We start from the raw sequence: 20,022 nt of genomic DNA, 5'->3' as shown, positions 1-20,022 counted from the left end.
ATGCTTTCGACAGACAGACGGACGGACGGACATGGCTAGTTCGTCTTAAAATGTCAAGACGATCAAGAATATATATACTTTATGGGGTCTTAGATACATATTTCGAGGTGTTACAAACAGAATGACAAAATTAGTATACCCTCATCCTATGGTGTAGGGTATAAAAAGCATATGATCAACTTTGAACACACTCTCCTCTACATCTAGCTCTCTTTTTCATTGTTCGGGTTTGTTGGCTATTCAAATAATTCTATATCCCAATAGATGGCGCTGAATTTGTTATTGGTGATGCTCGGTGTTGATTCCCATCACATCGTCATCATTTTGGCTATTTCTAAATTCAATCGAATTTCCACTTTTGTCTGCCTATCTAATCTCATAGTTGAGCAAAGGTAAGTATCTTCGGCTTACCCATGCCAAAAATATCAGAAAAAAATTTCAGCACAGGATATTACTTCAATAATAGTTGCGACACTAATGATTATCCATTTAAGACATCAGTACGAAAACTTACGGCTTACACCACTAAATTTATTTTTATTCCCTCCACTATTGGATGGGTTACTAATTTGGGATGGATATACTAATTTCGTCATTCTGTTTGTTATACCCTCCACCATAGGATTGGGGGTATACAAATTTCGTCATTCTGTTTGTATCTACTCGAAATATTCGTCTGAGACCCCATAAAGAATATATATTCTTGTACGTCGTGACATTTTATGTCGATCTAGCCATGTCCGTCCGTCTGTCCGTCCGTCCGTCTGTCTGTCGAAAGCACACTAACTTCCGAAGGAGTAAAGCTAGCCGCTTAAAATTTTGCACAAATACTTCTAATTGGTGTAGGTCGGTTGGTATTGTAAATGGGCTATATCGGTTCATGTTTTGATATAGCTGCCATATAAACCGATCTTGGGTTTTGACTTCTTGAGCCTCTAGAGTGCGCAATTCTTATCCGATTGGAATAAAATTTTGCACGACGTGTTTTGTTATGATATCCAACAACTGTGCCAAGTATGGTTCAGATCGGTCCATAACCTGATATAGCTGCCATATAAACCGATCTTGGGTCTTGACTTCTTGAGCCTCTAGAGTGCGCAATTCTTACCCGATTTGGCTGAAATTTTGCATGACGCATTTTATTCTTACTCTCAACAACTGTGTCGAATAAGGTTCAAATTGGTTCATAACCTGATATAGCTGCCATATAAACCGATCTGGCATTTTGACTTCTTGAGCCTCTAGAGGTCGCAATTATTATCCGATTTGCCTGAAATTTTGTACGACGGATCCTCTCATGACCATCAACATATGTGTTTATTATGGTCTGAATCGGTCTATATCCCGAAACAGATCCCATATAAATCGATCGCTCTATTTTACTTCCTGAGCTCCCAAAGGGCGCAATTCTGACATTTTACACAGGTCTCAAACATGTAATTTAATTGTGGTCCAAACCGGACCATATCTTGATATCGCTTTAACAGCAGAGCAAAGCTTTTCTTATATCCTTTGTTTGCCTAGAAAGAGATACCGTGGCAAGAGCTCGACAAATGCGATCCATGGTGGAGGGTATAAAAGATTCTTCCCGGCCGAAAGCATCATTCCGTTTGTAAAGCATCGAAGCATCGATTTTGATCGTCTTGACATTCGATTTAGCCATTTCGGTCCGTCCATCTGTCGAAAGCACACTAACTTTTAAAGGGATAAAGCTAGGCGCATGAAATTTTGCACAGATACTTCCTATTAGTGTAGGTTAGTTGGTTTTTTAAATGGCTCAAATTAGTCTATGTCTTGATATAGTTGCCATATAAACCGATTTTTGATCTTGACCTCTTGAGCCCCTAAACGGCACAATTCTTATCCGATTTGTCTCAAATTTTGTATAAGATATTGTGTTATGATTTCCAACATATGTGCTAAGTATGATACAAACCGGTTTAAAACTTGATATAGCACCCGTATAAACCGATCTCCTAATTTGACTCTTTTAGCCTCTAGAGGGCGCAATTTTTGCGATTTATCTAAACATTATTTGACGACTTTTCCTATGACCTTGCACATACGTGCCAATTATGGTCTGAATGGGCCCATAACCTGATATAGCTCCCATATGAACCGATCTCCCGATTTTAAGTCGTAATTATAGGGGCCAATTCTTATCCAATTTTGGCAGATATTTTGCACAATGACATCTACTTTGGTCTCCAACAGCCAAACCCAGCATGGTGCGAATGGGTTGATAACCTGAAATAGCTCCAATAGCTTTGCAATTTTTATCCATTATCCTTTGTTTGCCTATAAAGAGATATCTGGCAAAAAAATTTACAAATCCATGGCAGAGAGAATGTAAGATTCGTCCCGGCCGAACTTTTCACGCTTTTACTTGTTGTCTCTCGACTCGTTCGCCAAGTCATTGAAAACAGCTATTTCCCTTTATAAAATGAGTTGTTTTCAGTGACTTGGCGAACGAGTCGAGTGACAAAACGAAAAAAAGTGTGTGCTTTACGACTTGGCCTCGACTATAAAAAGGAGGCTTCTTATCTTTGAGCTAAATTTTCAATCAAACGCATTCCACTGAGCTTTCGCTTTCAAGGCATAGAAAAATGTCACCTCTGTAACGTAACCTACTCTCCAATAGCTCTGATTCTGTGTACGTTCGTTGAGCCTTCCCCTCTAGCAGCTTAACACAAACATGGATATTCGCACTCTACTAAATAAATTTTTATGTATGGCAAAGATAGCCATACTAAAAACCTATTGTCAAGGTCTGTCTTAGGGTGGGAAGTTTCAAAAATAATACAGAAAACAACCGCAACGAAATTCCAATACTTTATTTTTATACCCTCCACCATAAGATGGGGGGTATACTAATTTCGTCATTCTGTTTGTAACTACTCGAAATATTCGTCTGAGACCCCATAAAGTATATATATTCTTGATCGTCGTGACATTTTATGTCGATCTAGCCATGTCCGTCCGTCTGTCCGTCCGTCCGTCCGTCTGTCTGTCGAAAGCACGCTAACTTCCGAAGGAGTAAAGCTAGCCGCTTAAAATTTTGCACAAATACTTCTAATTGGTGTAGGTCGGTTGGTATTGTAAATGGGCTATATCGGTTCATGTTTTGATATAGCTGCCATATAAACCGATCTTGGGTTTTGACTTCTTGAGCCTCTAGAGTGCGCAATTCTTATCCGATTGGAATAAAATTTTGCACGACGTGTTTTGTTATGATATCCAACAACTGTGCCAAGTATGGTTCAGATCGGTCCATAACCTGATATAGCTGCCATATAAACCGATCTTGGGTCTTGACTTCTTGAGCCTCTAGAGTGCGCAATTCTTATCCGATTTGGCTGAAATTTTGCATGACGCATTTTATTCTTACTCTCAACAACTGTGTCGAATAAGGTTCAAATTGGTTCATAACCTGATATAGCTGCCATATAAACCGATCTGGCATTTTGACTTCTTGAGCCTCTAGAGGTCGCAATTATTATCCGATTTGCCTGAAATTTTGTACGACGGATCCTCTCATGACCATCAACATATGTGTTTATTATGGTCTGAATCGGTCTATATCCCGAAACAGATCCCATATAAATCGATCGCTCTATTTTACTTCCTGAGCTCCCAAAGGGCGCAATTCTGACATTTTACACAGGTCTCAAACATGTAATTTAATTGTGGTCCAAACCGGACCATATCTTGATATCGCTTTAACAGCAGAGCAAAGCTTTTCTTATATCCTTTGTTTGCCTAGAAAGAGATACCGTGGCAAGAGCTCGACAAATGCGATCCATGGTGGAGGGTATAAAAGATTCTTCCCGGCCGAAAGCATCATTCCGTTTGTAAAGCATCGAAGCATCGATTTTGATCGTCTTGACATTCGATTTACCCATTTCGGTCCGTCCATCTGTTGAAAGCACACTAACTTTTAAAGGGATAAAGCTAGGCGCATGAAATTTTGCACAGATACTTCCTATTAGTGTAGGTTAGTTGGTTTTTTAAATGGCTCAAATTAGTCTATGTCTTGATATAGTTGCCATATAAACCGATTTTTGATCTTGACCTCTTGAGCCCCTAAACGGCACAATTCTTATCCGATTTGTCTCAAATTTTGTATAAGATATTGTGTTATGATTTCCAACATATGTGCTAAGTATGATACAAACCGGTTTAAAACTTGATATAGCACCCGTATAAACCGATCTCCTAATTTGACTCTTTTAGCCTCTAGAGGGCGCAATTTTTGCGATTTATCTAAACATTATTTGACGACTTTTCCTATGACCTTGCACATACGTGCCAATTATGGTCTGAATGGGCCCATAACCTGATATAGCTCCCATATGAACCGATCTCCCGATTTTAAGTCGTAATTATAGGGGCCAATTCTTATCCAATTTTGGCAGATATTTTGCACAATGACATCTACTTTGGTCTCCAACAGCCAAACCCAGCATGGTGCGAATGGGTTGATAACCTGAAATAGCTCCAATAGCTTTGCAATTTTTATCCATTATCCTTTGTTTGCCTATAAAGAGATATCTGGCAAAAAAATTTACAAATCCATGGCAGAGAGAATGTAAGATTCGTCCCGGCCGAACTTTTCACGCTTTTACTTGTTGTCTCTCGACTCGTTCGCCAAGTCATTGAAAACAGCTATTTCCCTTTATAAAATGAGTTGTTTTCAGTGACTTGGCGAACGAGTCGAGTGACAAAACGAAAAAAAGTGTGTGCTTTACGACTTGGCCTCGACTATAAAAAGGAGGCTTCTTATCTTTGAGCTAAATTTTCAATCAAACGCATTCCACTGAGCTTTCGCTTTCAAGGCATAGAAAAATGTCACCTCTGTAACGTAACCTACTCTCCAATAGCTCTGATTCTGTGTACGTTCGTTGAGCCTTCCCCTCTAGCAGCTTAACACAAACATGGATATTCGCACTCTACTAAATAAATTTTTATGTATGGCAAAGATAGCCATACTAAAAACCTATTGTCAAGGTCTGTCTTAGGGTGGGAAGTTTCAAAAATAATACAGAAAACAACCGCAACGAAATTCCAATACTTTATTTTTATACCCTCCACCATAAGATGGGGGGTATACTAATTTCGTCATTCTGTTTGTAACTACTCGAAATATTCGTCTGAGACCCCATAAAGTATATATATTCTTGATCGTCGTGACATTTTATGTCGATCTAGCCATGTCCGTCCGTCTGTCCGTCCGTCCGTCCGTCTGTCTGTCGAAAGCACGCTAACTTCCGAAGGAGTAAAGCTAGCCGCTTAAAATTTTGCACAAATACTTCTAATTGGTGTAGGTCGGTTGGTATTGTAAATGGGCTATATCGGTTCATGTTTTGATATAGCTGCCATATAAACCGATCTTGGGTTTTGACTTCTTGAGCCTCTAGAGTGCGCAATTCTTATCCGATTGGAATAAAATTTTGCACGACGTGTTTTGTTATGATATCCAACAACTGTGCCAAGTATGGTTCAGATCGGTCCATAACCTGATATAGCTGCCATATAAACCGATCTTGGGTCTTGACTTCTTGAGCCTCTAGAGTGCGCAATTCTTATCCGATTTGGCTGAAATTTTGCATGACGCATTTTATTCTTACTCTCAACAACTGTGTCGAATAAGGTTCAAATTGGTTCATAACCTGATATAGCTGCCATATAAACCGATCTGGCATTTTGACTTCTTGAGCCTCTAGAGGTCGCAATTATTATCCGATTTGCCTGAAATTTTGTACGACGGATCCTCTCATGACCATCAACATATGTGTTTATTATGGTCTGAATCGGTCTATATCCCGAAACAGATCCCATATAAATCGATCGCTCTATTTTACTTCCTGAGCTCCCAAAGGGCGCAATTCTGACATTTTACACAGGTCTCAAACATGTAATTTAATTGTGGTCCAAACCGGACCATATCTTGATATCGCTTTAACAGCAGAGCAAAGCTTTTCTTATATCCTTTGTTTGCCTAGAAAGAGATACCGTGGCAAGAGCTCGACAAATGCGATCCATGGTGGAGGGTATAAAAGATTCTTCCCGGCCGAAAGCATCATTCCGTTTGTAAAGCATCGAAGCATCGATTTTGATCGTCTTGACATTCGATTTAGCCATTTCGGTCCGTCCATCTGTCGAAAGCACACTAACTTTTAAAGGGATAAAGCTAGGCGCATGAAATTTTGCACAGATACTTCCTATTAGTGTAGGTTAGTTGGTTTTTTAAATGGCTCAAATTAGTCTATGTCTTGATATAGTTGCCATATAAACCGATTTTTGATCTTGACCTCTTGAGCCCCTAAACGGCACAATTCTTATCCGATTTGTCTCAAATTTTGTATAAGATATTGTGTTATGATTTCCAACATATGTGCTAAGTATGATACAAACCGGTTTAAAACTTGATATAGCACCCGTATAAACCGATCTCCTAATTTGACTCTTTTAGCCTCTAGAGGGCGCAATTTTTGCGATTTATCTAAACATTATTTGACGACTTTTCCTATGACCTTGCACATACGTGCCAATTATGGTCTGAATGGGCCCATAACCTGATATAGCTCCCATATGAACCGATCTCCCGATTTTAAGTCGTAATTATAGGGGCCAATTCTTATCCAATTTTGGCAGATATTTTGCACAATGACATCTACTTTGGTCTCCAACAGCCAAACCCAGCATGGTGCGAATGGGTTGATAACCTGAAATAGCTCCAATAGCTTTGCAATTTTTATCCATTATCCTTTGTTTGCCTATAAAGAGATATCTGGCAAAAAAATTTACAAATCCATGGCAGAGAGAATGTAAGATTCGTCCCGGCCGAACTTTTCACGCTTTTACTTGTTGTCTCTCGACTCGTTCGCCAAGTCATTGAAAACAGCTATTTCCCTTTATAAAATGAGTTGTTTTCAGTGACTTGGCGAACGAGTCGAGTGACAAAACGAAAAAAAGTGTGTGCTTTACGACTTGGCCTCGACTATAAAAAGGAGGCTTCTTATCTTTGAGCTAAATTTTCAATCAAACGCATTCCACTGAGCTTTCGCTTTCAAGGCATAGAAAAATGTCACCTCTGTAACGTAACCTACTCTCCAATAGCTCTGATTCTGTGTACGTTCGTTGAGCCTTCCCCTCTAGCAGCTTAACACAAACATGGATATTCGCACTCTACTAAATAAATTTTTATGTATGGCAAAGATAGCCATACTAAAAACCTATTGTCAAGGTCTGTCTTAGGGTGGGAAGTTTCAAAAATAATACAGAAAACAACCGCAACGAAATTCCAATACTTTATTTTTATACCCTCCACCATAAGATGGGGGTATACTAATTTCGTCATTCTGTTTGTAACTACTCGAAATATTCGTCTGAGACCCCATAAAGTATATATATTCTTGATCGTCGTGACATTTTATGTCGATCTAGCCATGTCCGTCCGTCTGTCCGTCCGTCCGTCCGTCTGTCCGTCCGTCCGTCTGTCTGTCGAAAGCACGCTAACTTCCGAAGGAGTAAAGCTAGCCGCTTGAAATTTTGCACAAATACTTCTTATTAGTGTAGGTCGGTTGGTATTGTAAATGGGCCATATCGGTCCATGTTTTGATATAGCTGCCGTATAAACCGATCTTGGTCTTGACATCTTGAGCCTCTAGACGGCGCAGTTCTTATCCGATTGGAATGAAATTTTGCACGACGTGTTTCGTTATTATATCCAACAACTGTGCCAAGTATGGTTGAAGTCGGTCAATAACCTGATATAGCTGCCATATAAACCGATCTTGGGTCTTGACTTCTTGAGCCTTTAGAGTGCGCAATTCTTATCCGATTAAAATGAAATTTTGCACGACGTGTTTTGTTATTATATCCAACAACTGTGCCAAGTATGGTTCAAATCGGTCCATAACCTGATATAGCTGCCATATAAACCGATCTTGGGTCTTGACTTCTTGAGCCTCTAGAGTGCGCAATTCTCATCCGATTGAAATGAAATTTTGCACGAAATATTTCGTTATGATATCCAATAACTGTGCCAAGTATGGTTGAAATCGGTCCATAACCTGATATAGCTGTCATATAAACAGATCTGGGGATTTGACTTCTTGAGCTTCTAGAGGCCGCAATTCCTATCCGATTTGGCTGAAATTTTGCATGACGTATTTTATTTTTACTTTCAACAACTGTGTCAAATAAGGTTCAAATCGGTTCATAACCTAATATAGCTGCCATATAAACCTATCTGGGATCTTGACTTCTTGACCCCTAGAGGTCGCAATTATTATCTGATATGCCTGAAATTTTGTACGACGGATCCTCTCATGACCATCAACAAACGTGTTTATTATGGTCTGAATCGGTCTATAGCCCGATACAGATCCCATATAAATCGCTCTCTCTATTTAACTTCGTGAGCCCCAATGGGCGCAATTCTTATACGAATTGGCTGAAATTTTACACAGGTCTCCAACATATAATTTAATTGTGGTCCGAACCGGACCATGTCTTGATATCGTTTTAATAGCAGAGCAACTCTTTTCTTATATCCTTTTTTGCCTAAGAAGAGATTCCGGGAAAAGAACTCGACAAATGCGATCCATGGTGGAGGGTATATAAGATTCGGCCCGGCCGAACTTAGCACGCTTTTACTTGTTCTTTATTTTACGGACCGATAGGTTGCCACAACAAAGATAAATCCTGCATGATCAACTTTTACCACTCTACCCTGTTCGTGGTGGCGTATTCATCCAGATGATTCATTTGAAAACAGAATAAATGGCGTTTATTTAAATGTTAGTGCTGCCATCGATAAGGGAAAGGTTTAGACTTCAATACCCTAAATAACTTAATAGTTATCCGCTTCATGTCGCCCAGGATGCTTGCGCAATCCCATATAAACGTCTGAGAATTTGACATTTCTCCCATCTTTTAGAGCTTTTTTTAACATATGTTATGAGTCTAAAGATTTCCTTTGTCTATGCTGCTACTCGCTTGGAGCGGCTTCGCGCCTATAACATTGATCATCATGTGTTAGTTGGCTATAACTGATGTTGAATACATGTTGAATAGACATAATTTAGTCTTTTTTAAATCAAATGAAAATGCCATATTAAACGATTTTCAGTGGCAACGATCTAATTTGCCGGTTTTTATATCATGTGCGGTGGCGACAGTTCTTTGTAATTAAACCATGTGGAGACGTATGAATAACGCACTCCACTTAAAGATATCAATCACTTGATGAACCATTGGAGGCGATTTTAGCAGGTAAAGCACCACCTAGATTTTTGGACACAAAATGTAATGTCTTATTCGTAATCTCCTGCCAAATACCTTTAATTTGAGGCTCATCCAGCTAGCATGGAATTATATTTCCATTTGGGGGTGGGACGACCCCCAATTAGTTGGACCTCATTTTTTATGTTATATTCCTAGTCGAGTTCCGAATACCTTTCTTTTGAGCCCCATATTGATATTTACGTCCAATATGATTGTTGGGGAGAGTTTTTGCGGTTGGACGACCCCTCGCTTGCTTCATCCCACTTTTTAATACCATATTCGTATTCTACTCCCCAATAACTTTCATTTGATACCCATATTGTTCCCATCGGTCCACATTTGATTTTAAGTGGTGTTTTTTGGGTAACGGGTGGTGTTTTTGGGGTAAAAAGCTTTTTCCTCCTTCCTGAGCATTTTCGTAATATACTCCTGAATACTTTTCATTCGAGTCCCATATTGTCATTATCGTCCAATAAACCAATTATAGGGGGTTTTGGGGTCGGGGCGGCCCCCTAGTTACTTGGATCCAATTTTTAATATTAAATTCGTAGTCTACTCCTGAATACCTTTCATTTGAATCCCATACTGTCCCGATCGGTTCAATTTTATTTTGGGATCGTACTTTTAGGGTAAGGAGGAAGGTCCGCCCCCTACCGATATCAATAAGTTATATAGCCCATTGTTCCTTCCGGACCACTCCCCACAATCTGTGAAAATTTGAAAGAAATCGGTTAAGCCATTTTTGAGTCTATACGGAACAAACAAATGTACAAACCCACAAACAAACAAACAAACATACAAACACAAATCATTTTTATACCCTCCACCATAAGATGGGGGGTATACTAATTTCGTCATTCTGTTTGTAACTACTCGAAATATTCGTCTGAGACCCCATAATATATATTCTTGATCGTCGTGACATTTTATGTCGATCTAGCCATGTCCGTCCGTCTGTCCGTCCGTCCGTCCGTCCGTCTGTCTGTCGAAAGCACGCTAACTTCCGAAGGAGTAAAGCTAGCCGCTTGAAATTTTGCACAAATTCTTCTTATTAGTGTAGGTCGGTTGGTATTGTAAATGGGCCATATCGGTCCATGTTTTGATATAGCTGCCATATAAACCGATCTTGGGTCTTGACTTCTTGAGCCTCTAGAGTGCGCAATTCTTATCCGATTAAAATGAAATTTTGCACGACGTGTTTTGTTATTATATCCAACAACTGTGCCAAGTATAGTTCAAATCACTCCATAACCTGATATAGCTGCCATATTAACCGATCTTGGGTCTTGACTTCTTGAGCCTCTAGAGTGCGCAATTCTTATCCGATTGGATGTAATTTTGCACGACGTGTTTTGTTATGATATCCAACAACTGCGCCAAGTATAGTTCAAATCGGTCCATAACCTGATATAGCTGCCATATAAACCGATCTTGGGTCTTGACTTCTTGAGCCTCTAGCGTGCGCAATTCTTATCCGATCAGAATGAAATTTTGCACGACGTGTTTTGTTATTATATCCACCAATTGTGCCAAGTATAGTTCAAATTGGTCCATAACCTGATATAGCTGCCATATAAACCGATCTTGGGTCTTGACTTCTTGAGCCTCTAGAGGGCACAATTCTTATCCGATTTGAATGAGTTTTTGCACGACGTGTTTTGTTATGATATCCAACAACTGTGCCAAGTATGGTTGAAATCGGTCCATAACCTGATATAGCTGTCATATAATCAGATCTGGGGATTTGACTTCTTGAGCTTTTAGAGGGCGCAATTCCTATCCGATTTGGCTGAAATTTTGCATGACGTATTTTATTTTTACTTTCAACAACTGTGTCAAATAAAGTTCAAGTCGGTTCATAACCTGATATGGCTGCCATATAAACCGATCTGGGATCTTGACTTCTTGACCCTTAGAGGTCGCAATTATTATCCGATATGCCTGAAATTTTGTACGACGGATCCTCTCATGACCATCAACAAACGTGTTCATTATGGTCTGAATCGGTCTACAGCCCGATACAGATCCCATATAAATTGTTCTCTCTATTTTACTTCGTGAGCCCCAATGGGCGCAATTCTTATACGAATTGGCTGAAATTTTACACAGGTCTCCAACATATAATTTAATTGTGGTCCGAACCGGACCATATCTTGATATCGTTTTAATAGTAGAGCAACTCTTTTCTTATATCCTTTTTTGCCTAAGAAGAGATGCCGGGAAAAGAACTCGACAAATGCGATCCACGGTGGAGGGTATATAAGATTCGGCCCGGCCGAACTTAGCACGCTTTTACTTGTTTTTATATATATCGATGAGGTAATTTTTTCGAACCCGACTCCGCATCCTTGGTTATTATACTTTGTACCACAATGGTGGTGTAGGGTATAATAAATCTACTGATTTCCACAAACCTTCTGTTAAACAATGGTGAACAAAACCTTGCCGTTACTTTTGCGGTAGGGAATACGAAATGTGCCACCATTTTGGCAATTATGATGTATGGCCTGCCTTCATATATCATAGGAAGCCGAACCAAATTTCTAGATCGAAGAACATGCATTGGAATGGCCAGAACAAATTTTAAGATAAATATCGCAATGAATACCTGATATGGCTCATATCAGTCGCGTGTGCGACTTTCAGTAGGAAGAGCGCATGTGTCCTTAGCAATGATTTATGGTATTATTTAGATTTAAGCCCAACTCCCATTCGACGGCCAATGCTGACTGTTTATGGTTTGCCTTGCGAACATTGTTCCATCAATGATGGATATACAAAGAGGCAGGGGCAGACAGAACGACACAAAATATGAAGTGAAAAAATAATATTGAATATTCAAACTATACGTACTGAATTGTGGTATCTCTGACACATTGGCGTTTGAAAAATACGTTTCCATTCAGTGTTGCTATATGGGTGATATAGGTATTGATTTGGGGCATTAACGTGAATCCTCTGAGCATCTGATTTTTATACCCTCCACCATAGGATGGGCGATATACTAATTTCGTCATTCTGATTGTAACTACTCGAAATATTCGTCTGAGATCCCATAAAGTATATATATTCTTGATCGTCGCGACATTTTATGTCGATCTAGCCATGTCCGTCCGTCTGTCTGTCGAAAGCACGCTAACTTCCGAAGGAGTAAAGCTAGCCGCTTGAAATTTTGCACAAATACTTCTTATTAGTGTAGGTCGGTTGGTATTGTAAATGGGCCATATCGGTCCATGTTTTGATATAGCTGCCATATAAACCGATCTTGGGTCTTGACTTCTTGAGCCTCCAGAGTGCGCAGTTCTTTTCCGATTGGAATCAAATTTTGCACGACTTTTTTTGCTATGATATCCAACAACTGTGCAAAGTATGGTTCAAGTCGGTCCATAACCTGATATAGCTGCCATATAAACCGATCTTGGGTCTTGACTTCTTGAGCCTCTAGAGGGCGCAATTCTTATCCGATTTGAATGAAAATTCGCACGACATGTTCTGTTGTGATATCCAACAAGTGTGCCGAGTATGGTTCAAATCGGTTCATTACCTGATATAGCTGTCATATAAACCGATCTTGGGTCTTGTCTTCTTAAGCCTTTAGAGTGCGCAATTCTTTTCGATCTCTTTATTTAACTTCTTGAGCCCCCAAAGGGCGCAATTCTTATTCGAATTGGCTGACATTTTACACAGGTCTCCAACATATAATTTAATTGTGGTCCAGACCCTATCTTGATATCTCTCTAATAGCAGAGAAAATCTTTTCTTTTATCCTTTTTTGCCAAAGAAGAGATGCCGGGAAAAGAACAAGACAAACGCAATCCAGGATATATAAGAATTTGGCACAGATAGGTCCTTTTGTGCACGCTAGTTAAGTTCTTGAACAGGCAAAATCGGACCATAGTTGGATATAGCTGCTATATAGACTGATCTGTCGGTAAAGGGTCTAATGCCCATAAATGCTTTATTATACCCACCACCGTAGAATAGGGGGTATATTCATTTAGTCATTCTGTTTGCAACACATCGAAATATCAATTTTGGACCCTATAAAGTATATATATTTCGGATCGTCGTAAAATTCTAAGATGATTTAACGATGTCCGTATATCTGTCCGCCCGTCTGTTGAATTCACTCTAGAGCCTTCAAAAACTGATATATTGAGCTGAAATTTTGCACAGATACGTCTTTTTGATGCACGCTGGTTAAGTTCTTGAACGGGGCAAATCGGACCATATTTGGATATAGCTGCTATATAGACTGATTTTTCGATAAAGGGTTTAATGTCCATAAAAACTTTATTTTCCATCCGATTTTGAAATTTGAAACAATGAATAGTTTAAAGTTTCCCTACAACTGACCCAAATATGGTTCAGATCGGGCTATATTTAGATACAGCTACCATATAGACCGATCTCCCGTTAAAGGGTCTGAAGACCATAACAGCTTTATTTATTATCCAATTTTGTTGAAATTTGTAACAGTGGGTTATTTTATGCCTCTCGAAATCTGACCTAAATATGGTTCAGATCGGACTATATTTAGATATAGCTACCATATAGAATTATAAGTGTTCTGAAGCCAATAAAAGCTTTATTTATTACCCGATTTCCCCGAAACTTAAAACAGTGAGTAGTATTCGACCTCTTGATATATGACCCAAATATGGTTTAGATCGGACGATATTTGGATATAGCAGCCCTATAGACCTATCTCCCGATAAAGGGTCTATCTTACCCGATATCGCTTAAATTTGAAACAGTGCATTTTTTTAAGCCTTTCGGTATCCGATCTTAATATAGTTCAGATCGGACTTTATTAAGATATAGCTGTCATAGAGACCGATTTGTCGATAAGGTGTCTGAAGCCCATAAAAGCTTTATTTGTTATCCGATTTCGCTGAAATTTTAAACAGTGAGTTGTTTTAAGCTTCCCGACATCTGGTCTTTATATGGGTCCGATCAGACTATATAGATATAGCTGTCATATAGACCGATTTTCCAATTTAGGGTCTAAATCCCATAAAAGCAGATTTATTGTCTGAAAATATAACTTGTTTGTGAGTTCTCGGGACCTGAATAAGATATGATCGAGATCAGCCCCTATTAAGATATAACTAGGTAAAGGGTGATTTTTTTGAGGTTAGGATTTTCATGCATTAGTATTTGACAGATCACGTGGGATTTCAGACATGGTGTCAAAGAGAAAGATGCTCAGTATGCTTTGACATTTCATCATGAATAGACTTACTAACGAGCAACGCTTGCAAATCATTGAATTTTATTACCAAAATCAGTGTTCGGTTCGAAATGTGTTCATTCACCGTAACGTTGCGTCCAACAGCATCTTTGAAAAAATACGGTCCAATGATTCCACCAGCGTACAAACCACACCAAACAGTGCATTTTTCGGGATGCATGGGCAGTTCTTGAACGGCTTCTGGTTGCTCTTCACTCCAAATGCGGCAATTTTGCTTATTTACGTAGCCATTCAACCAGAAATGAGCCTCATCGCTGAACACATGAATGAACACATTTCGAACCGAACACTGATTTTGGTAATAAAATTCAATGATTTGCAAGCGTTGCTCGTTAGTAAGTCTATTCATGATGAAATGTCAAAGCATACTGAGCATCTTTCTCTTTGACACCATGTCTGAAATCCCACGTGATCTGTCAAATACTAATGCATGAAAATCCTAACCTCAAAAAAATCACCCTTTATTAAGTAGTAGAGTTATGATAAAATAGGATGATTATTATGTCCTTGTGCCTTTATATATATCGGATTCGTGTTCCGCTTTAAAAACCCTCTTATTTGAGAATCATATTGCAATAGTTTGCAAATATTAACTATTTGGGTGGTGTTGTGGAGGTGGCGTGGCCCCATAGACACGTTTCCCGAATATTGATATTAAACTTGTGCTTTGCTCCCGAAGATCTTTCATTTGAGACCCATATTGCTACGTTCGTAAATTTGTTCCCTTTGGAGGATGGTTTTGGTGAGAGACGGCCCCCCAAACACTTGGTCCCATATTTGGATATCAAATTCGTATTCTACACTCAAATACCTTTTATTTAAGCCCCATATTCCCATGGTCAGTAAATAAGTCCTGTTTGGGGGTGTTTTTTTGGGGGAAGTGGTGGACCCCCAGAAACGTGGTTCCACATTTGGATATCAGATTCTTATTCTACTCGCTAATACCTTTCATTTGAGTCCCATATTGCCATGGTCGGTAAATATGTCCGATTTAGGGATGTTTTGGGGGTTGGGGTGGACCCCCTAGCACTTGGTCCGACAATTGAATATCAGATACGTTTTCTTATTTGAAATACCTTTCATTTGAGTCCCATATTGTCGTGATTGGTCTAAATATATGTTTGGTAGGTTTTAGGGTGGGGCAGCCCCCAAGGTACCCCATCCGAAGTTTGGATACCAAATTTTTATTTTTAGGGTACTATATGAGAGCACACAAAATTTCGCTTAAATCGCACCACCCATCTCCGAGATCTGGCGTTATTGAAAATTTTGGTAAGGGGAGGGTCCGCCCCCCTTCAGATATCAAAAAATGTAGTAGCCTATTTTCACCACGGGATCAGTATGCACCATCTGTGAAATTTTCAAGAAAATCGGTTCAGTCGTTTCTGAGTCTATAAGGAACACACAAACATACAAACAAACACAAATTGATTTTTATATATTGTATAAGAAGAGGATTATTTTATTTTATTTTTTTTTTGAAAAAATATTTTTTTTTTAAGCTTAGCATCTTAACCTAAAAGAATTAGGCATAGAGTCATCCCGGCCGATACGGGATGACTATGAGTACCACACAGGCTAGAACTTTGAGCTCCGACTTGTGTGGTGCCCATCGTTATTACGGGAAGCTTAGCTGAAAGCTACCGGGCGCGTCCACAAGTTGCGGATGGTGGAAAGCTCCGTTTTATGCGGAGTAGCTGCAAATGCGGCCGCGAGCAGTCAGCGATTTTCGAGAGGAGAGTCTCAGTGAGGAGTCAGATGGCACTAGCTCTTAATTAAATACTGAGTGCCAATGATACTCGAGATGACAAGGCGAGTTATTGGCGCCTTCAAATAACCAATGGCCAACATCAGCGTCTGTTCCCAGGTTAGAGGCGGCTGGCGGCGTGCGTCGGATCTTGGAGCAAGCGGCTCGCCACAATGAGGGATACATGCAATCCCAAAAAACCCATGCAGTTGGGGCGCTGAGCCAGTAACCCGCCCCCGGAAAACATAGAACTACTATGAAAAACAAAGGAATAGTAAAAACGAACAACTCCAACGTTGACGACCCACGCAAACGAAAAAAAAGGACCATCATTTGCGGATCTGCACCTGGAATGTCCGCACTCTTTATAGAGAAGGTGCAGTATACACGCTGGCGGATGTATTAGAGAAGTACAAGGCAGATATAACCGCCTTACAGGAAGTGCGATGGACTGGGAATGGCGTTACTACAACACCAAACGGTGACGAACTATACTATAGCCGCCATTACACAAGGCGTGAATTTGGCTGCGGATTTGTGGTTAGTCGAAGACTGAAACACCTTGTCTCCAGCTTTACTCCGGTGGATGAGAGTCTAGCCACAATCCGCATAAAAGCCAAATTCTTCAACATCAGCCTTATTTGTGCCCATGTCCCGACGGAAGACAAAGACGAGCAGATCAAAGATATTTTCTACGAGCGCCTAGAGAGAGAATATGACCGCTGCCCCGCCCATGATATTAAAATCGTACTGGGAGATTTTATTGCGAAAATAGGGAAGGAAGACATTTTTTGGTCCAACAGTTGGAAAGTTTAGCCTCCACGAGATAACGTCCAGTAATGGGTTGAGGCTGATAGACTTCGCCGCGTCATAAAACATGGTAGTTAGTAGCACCAAATTTCAACATAAAAATATTCACAAAGCCACATGGCTGTCACCCGATCAAAACACGAGAAACCAAATTGATCACGTTGTGATAGATGGAAGGCATTCATCCAGCGTGTTAGATGTACGGTCGATCCGTGGAGCGAATATAGATTCGGATCATTACCGTGTTGGAGCAAAGGTTCGCACCCGTTTGAACATGGCGAGGAAAGTAAGATCTGGCACTGCACGGAAGCTGGACATTGAAAAGCTGCAAACACAACAAATGGCAGCGGCATACTCCACTCGACTGACCCAACTGCTTCATGAAAGCACTCCTTGTTCCGATGATATAATGGCGCAGTGGTAAACAATTGCCCACGCCATGGAAAATGCCGCGAAATCCGTACTTGGGTACCGGAAGCCTCCTCCAAAAAACCCATGGTACGACCAAGAGTGTCGAGATGCTACTGAAGCCAAGAATGCGGCATATAGAGCAACCCTGCAATCAGTAGCAACGGGAGAAAAGGAGAGAGGAGAAAGGTCTATTCCGCAGAAAGAAAAAGGAAATGGAAAGACGTGAGTGCGAGCGAATTGAAATGTACAGGAGTCAGAATGAAGTCCGGAAATTCGACCAAAGAATTAAACACCAAACCGATGGCTTTGGTGCAGGCACATCCTCCTGCAGAGACAAAGAAGGAAATCTGGTAACTGACACAGACAACATGCTGAGGATATGGAAAGAACATTTTACCCAAATGCTAGTGTCCGATGTTGGCGGCGAAGGGGATACCGCAGAACCAATTCCTGATGATGGTATAGAATGTTTACCTCCTAGTCAGAATGAGGTCCAAGTAGCAGTAACCCGACTAAAGAACAACAAGGCAGCAGGAGCCGAAGGGTTACCCGCTGAACTATTTAAGAGCGAAGGCGACAGACTGATAAGGCGTATGTATCAGCTTATCTGAGCAATCTGGCTAGAAGAACGCATACCCGATGATCAGCATACTATGTCCCGTACACAAGAAAGGAGACAAGACGGAATGTGCCAACTACAGAGGAAAAAGTCTCCCCCCATCGCATACAAGATACTCTCGAGCGTACTGTGTGAAAGATTAAAACCTAAAGTCAATGAGATAATTGGGCCCTATCAATGCGGCTTTAGACCAAGTAAATCAACCGTAGACCAGATATTCACACTGCGCCAAATCCTGGAAAAGACCCGAGAAGGACAAACCAACACCTACCACCTCTTTGTTGACTACAAAGCCGCCTTCGATACTCCTTTACGTTTAAAGGTATTTCAAGCCATGTCTGAGTTTGGATGACACTTGCTGATACGCGTTCCTCAGTAAGAATAGGAAAGAATCTCTCCGAACCATTTAATTCCAAACGAGGTTTCAGACAAGGAGACAGCCTATCGTGTGATCTCTTTAATATCCTGCTGGAGAAGATTATACGAGATGCAGAAGTGAATAGATATGGCACACTATTCACAAGAGAGCACATGCTACTCGCCTATGACGACGATTGCGATATCATAGGTCGGTCACCGGAAGTAGTAACTGCAGCCTTTGAAAGAATCGAAAGAGAGTAAGTGAAAATGGGTCTGGCAGTAAATGGAGGTAAGACGAAATGGATGGTTTGCACTCCCAAAAAGCCTTGCACAACCGAGCAGATAAAGAACATGGAGAAAGTTGGGAACCACAACTTTGAGATAGTCAGTAACTTAATCTACCTCGGCAACGCCGTAACCGAAACGAATGGCACCAGTTTTGAGATTAAGCGAAGAATAATACTGGCAAACAGATGCTACTTTGGACTAAGTAAGCAATTTAGAAACAAGGCCACCTCTCGACAGACGAAGACTACACTTTACAAGACATTGAAACTACCCGTGCTGTTATATGGTTCTGAAGCATGGGTACTTTTGAAAGCAGATGAGGCAGTGCTTCGTAAAATATATGGACCAGTTTGCGTGAACGGAGAATATAGGCGACGTATGAACCACGAGCTGTATGACGACGCATCAAAATACAACGGCTGCGTTGGCTAGGTCATGTTGTCAGAATGGATGAAGAAGCTTCAGCAAAGAAGGTGGTACACGCAAACCGGGAAGACCAAAAGCCCGATGGAAAGATCAAGTTGTGGGAGACACCTCGAAAGTTGGTGTCAGAGATTTTACAATGAGCGCAGAAGATCGAGGCGCTTGAAACGATATTCTACGTTCGGCTAGTGGAAGAAATATTCTGTCATAGCCAATTAAAGTAAAGTAAGTCAATTGGCCCAAAACGGCAAACGTCATATCGTCCAAATGATGCCAATGCAAGTTTTTTTGCACACTTTTGGGCGACAAGACCGTCATTTGGGCACAATGAAATTTTTTGAAAATTATTATGGACCTTTAATAAAAATAGATATGACGTATTACCCAACCAAACATAAAATCAGTTAGTAAGGGCGAAAGTCGGGAGGTGCTGACTGTATAATACCCTACACCTACGCTATAAATACAATGTGGGGCTATATCCAATTCTAAATCAATTTTGATGCACCTAGGCGGATGTTTTCAGATGGGTTATTAAACAATCCGTATCATAATTCGAGCACATGTTCAAACTGAAATAACTACGGGGTCCACCACCCCAAGAAGGACTTTTACTGACCATTGCAATGTGGGGTTTAAATAAGAGGTACTTGGGTGTAGAAAAATCCATAGAAAAAATGGAATACATTTTCAACTACAATTACGCAGAAATGTTCAAATTTAGAGTACTCCTCTCCAACATAGCATAATCGGGCGCTGCAGGCCGGGCCGGGCTCAGCTAGTTTAATATATTCCTTGGTAAAAAGTTTGTGAAAAAAA

General features: G+C 40.3%; 1 protein-coding gene across 1 annotated transcript in view; it reads left to right on the top strand.

The window, feature by feature from the left end:
* Positions 1–264: 264 nt before the first annotated feature.
* The window catches only part of LOC131996711 (uncharacterized), a 74,615-nt gene continuing 54,857 nt past the window's right edge, over positions 265–20,022 (top strand). Inside the window, exon 1 of the mRNA XM_059366485.1 lies at positions 265–392. Within this exon, the coding sequence (XP_059222468.1) occupies positions 265–392 (128 nt within the window). The remainder of the gene's footprint in view (positions 393–20,022) is intronic.

Source organism: Stomoxys calcitrans, chromosome 1 (assembly GCF_963082655.1).
Source record: "Stomoxys calcitrans chromosome 1, idStoCalc2.1, whole genome shotgun sequence".
NCBI lineage: Eukaryota > Metazoa > Arthropoda > Insecta > Diptera > Muscidae > Stomoxys > Stomoxys calcitrans.
The sequence above is the reverse complement of the archived record's forward strand: the minus strand, read 5'-3'. Positions and strand labels throughout refer to the sequence as shown.